Source organism: Acanthisitta chloris, unplaced genomic scaffold (genome assembly GCF_000695815.1).
Source record: "Acanthisitta chloris isolate BGI_N310 unplaced genomic scaffold, ASM69581v1 scaffold8406, whole genome shotgun sequence".
Classification (NCBI taxonomy): Eukaryota; Metazoa; Chordata; class Aves; order Passeriformes; family Acanthisittidae; genus Acanthisitta; species Acanthisitta chloris.
Window position 1 is genome coordinate 54,985 of NW_008679704.1, and position 2,097 is coordinate 57,081.

Genomic DNA, 2,097 nt, shown 5'->3' on the forward strand with positions numbered 1-2,097 from the left:
CACTGGAGCTCTGGTCATCAGCAACGCCACCGAGGAGGACCGAGGGCTCTACCGCTGCGTCATCGAGAGCGGAGGCACCCCCAAGTACAGTGACGAGGCAGAGCTCAAAGTTCTTCCAGGTATCAGCGTGGTTCACTTTTCTGTTGAGCTCTTTGCAGTGGTTGGAGCTAGGCTGGAGACACTCCTGTACCTTCTCGCTGTGTTTAGTGGTTCAGCTTTTAAGGAATTTGGGGGAAAGGCTGCTTTTAAAAAGTCACTACTAATACACTTCCAGTGTGATATGATACAAACAAGGAATTGACTGAGTGTAAATGTTTGGGCATTTCTGAGTTCCTCAGGTTGACTCCCACATTTGTTGAAGTTTTCCAAAGAAATTGGTGCTTAGCCCTCAGTCTTGAGATGTTTAAGTGGAGGTACTTTTAGTTGTCCCAATAATCAGAATTTTCTCATTGCCTAAACACTGGGTCCTTTTGGAAAGTCTCCAGCCCCCAAAGGGGGATGACTCTTTTGGAAGGTTTAGCTGTGCCTATTGTGCTGAGATGCTGAGATATTTTTATAAGGACAAAAGCACAGCCCTGACATCAACTGTTTCTGCATTTAGTGTGTGGTGTTCCAGATGATACTACTGCACAGAGCTGTGTCACCCATGTTCGAGCACAGAGGTTTGAAAATCCACCAAGAATGGGGCAGGAATGTGGATCGTGCTTTCCCAAACCAGGGAAGTACAGGCTGTGTTTTGTATGGGGCTTCTTAACTGTTTCCAGAACTCTCTTCTGAGCTAGTCTTCATGTTGGAGTTCTGATTCAATTCCTACTGCTTGGATTGCTGCCAGAGTGGGTGGCTAAATTTCCTTCTTAGGAGGCTTCCAGGGCTAGGCTGGGCAATGTTGTGGTTGCCCTGATCTAGTGTGGGCAACAGGTGGACTTCAAAGAGGTGGTGGCACGTTCAGAGGTTCCTTTCAATGAATAGTTGTTTCTGGTGACTATGGCACTTTTCTACTTAAAATGCTAAATTTTAAAAATAGCCCAATTTTACAACTGCAGCTTCCTGGAGATTGGGGTGTTTGGAGATGAATCATGCTTACTGTAGGAATTTGTTTCATTAAGTTCTTTAGCCTTTCCAAAGTGAAAGCCTGGTCTTTTCCCCGGGTAAGGATACAGTATTTGAAGAATTGCACTTTTGGAACAGATGCTTAATTGAATGGCTGTACTTTGGCTTGCCTTCATGTTTCTGCAGCCATTCAGGTGCTTAAGACTTTTCTGATTTTTGGCAACTGAAGATTTCCTGATAAACTTGCATATTGCATTGAGCCTTTGGATTCTTTTAGCTCCAGATAGTTTACTTGCTTTTGTAATGCTTTGCTGAAGGTGATTAAATATAGGATTTTATTAGGGAAGTGGTAGAATGCTATTTGTTTGCTTGGCCATGGGTCTGAAAGTATCGAAGTTTGTGAAATCCCTCCCAGCAGGCTTTTGTTAAAAAGTGGGATTAAGCTGTTGAAGGGAAAGCTCCCTTAATCTTGAGTGGCCCCATAATTGATTGTTTGGTCTGAGATGTATTTGAAAGAAGGATTTGAATGAATCTGTTCTTTATTCCGTTTATTCCCTTTCAAAATTGTTATCTGATGTGTGCCTGACAGCGACCCCATGCTCTGCTTCCCAGGCTTTGAAATGCACCCAAACACATACTTGCTTTGCTCAAATTTGCATCCACAGACAATGTTCTGCTTCTTAAATGTTACATTTTTCTGATACCAGCCTGCCTTTCATCTGCCACTGAGCAGGAGACATTGCTGAGCTTTGCTGCTTATTAGCAGGTACTTCCGAACTTAGGAATGCAAGGAAGAAAAATCACTTAGTTTTTGGATCCAGTTCCCACTCACCTGCGAACTGAACTCCTTTCTGGGAGCTTGGAGCAGGCATGAGTTGTGTCTCCAGTCAATCTGACTCCTCTCCCTCTAGTAAGGATTGCTGCCTGGCAGTCTGTTGTCCCTGTGTTGTGCAGCTTGGATTGCTCCAAGTGCCACTCCAGGTCACCCTTCCCACCCTTCCCCCCATTCACACATGGGTGTATTTCTGGAGCAGGCAGACTAGTTCC

The 2,097-nt window shown here is 44.5% G+C and overlaps 1 protein-coding gene across 1 annotated transcript in view; it reads left to right on the plus strand.

Annotated features, from left to right (window-relative positions):
* LOC103804779 (neogenin-like) overlaps positions 1 to 2,097 on the plus strand; it is a gene marked incomplete at its 5' end in the record, with an annotated part of 119,985 nt that overhangs the window by 24,362 nt on the left and 93,526 nt on the right. Inside the window, 1 exon segment of the mRNA XM_009077408.1 lies at positions 1 to 119. This exon segment is cut by the window's left edge and continues 13 nt beyond it. Coding sequence (XP_009075656.1) covers positions 1 to 119 — 119 coding nt within the window.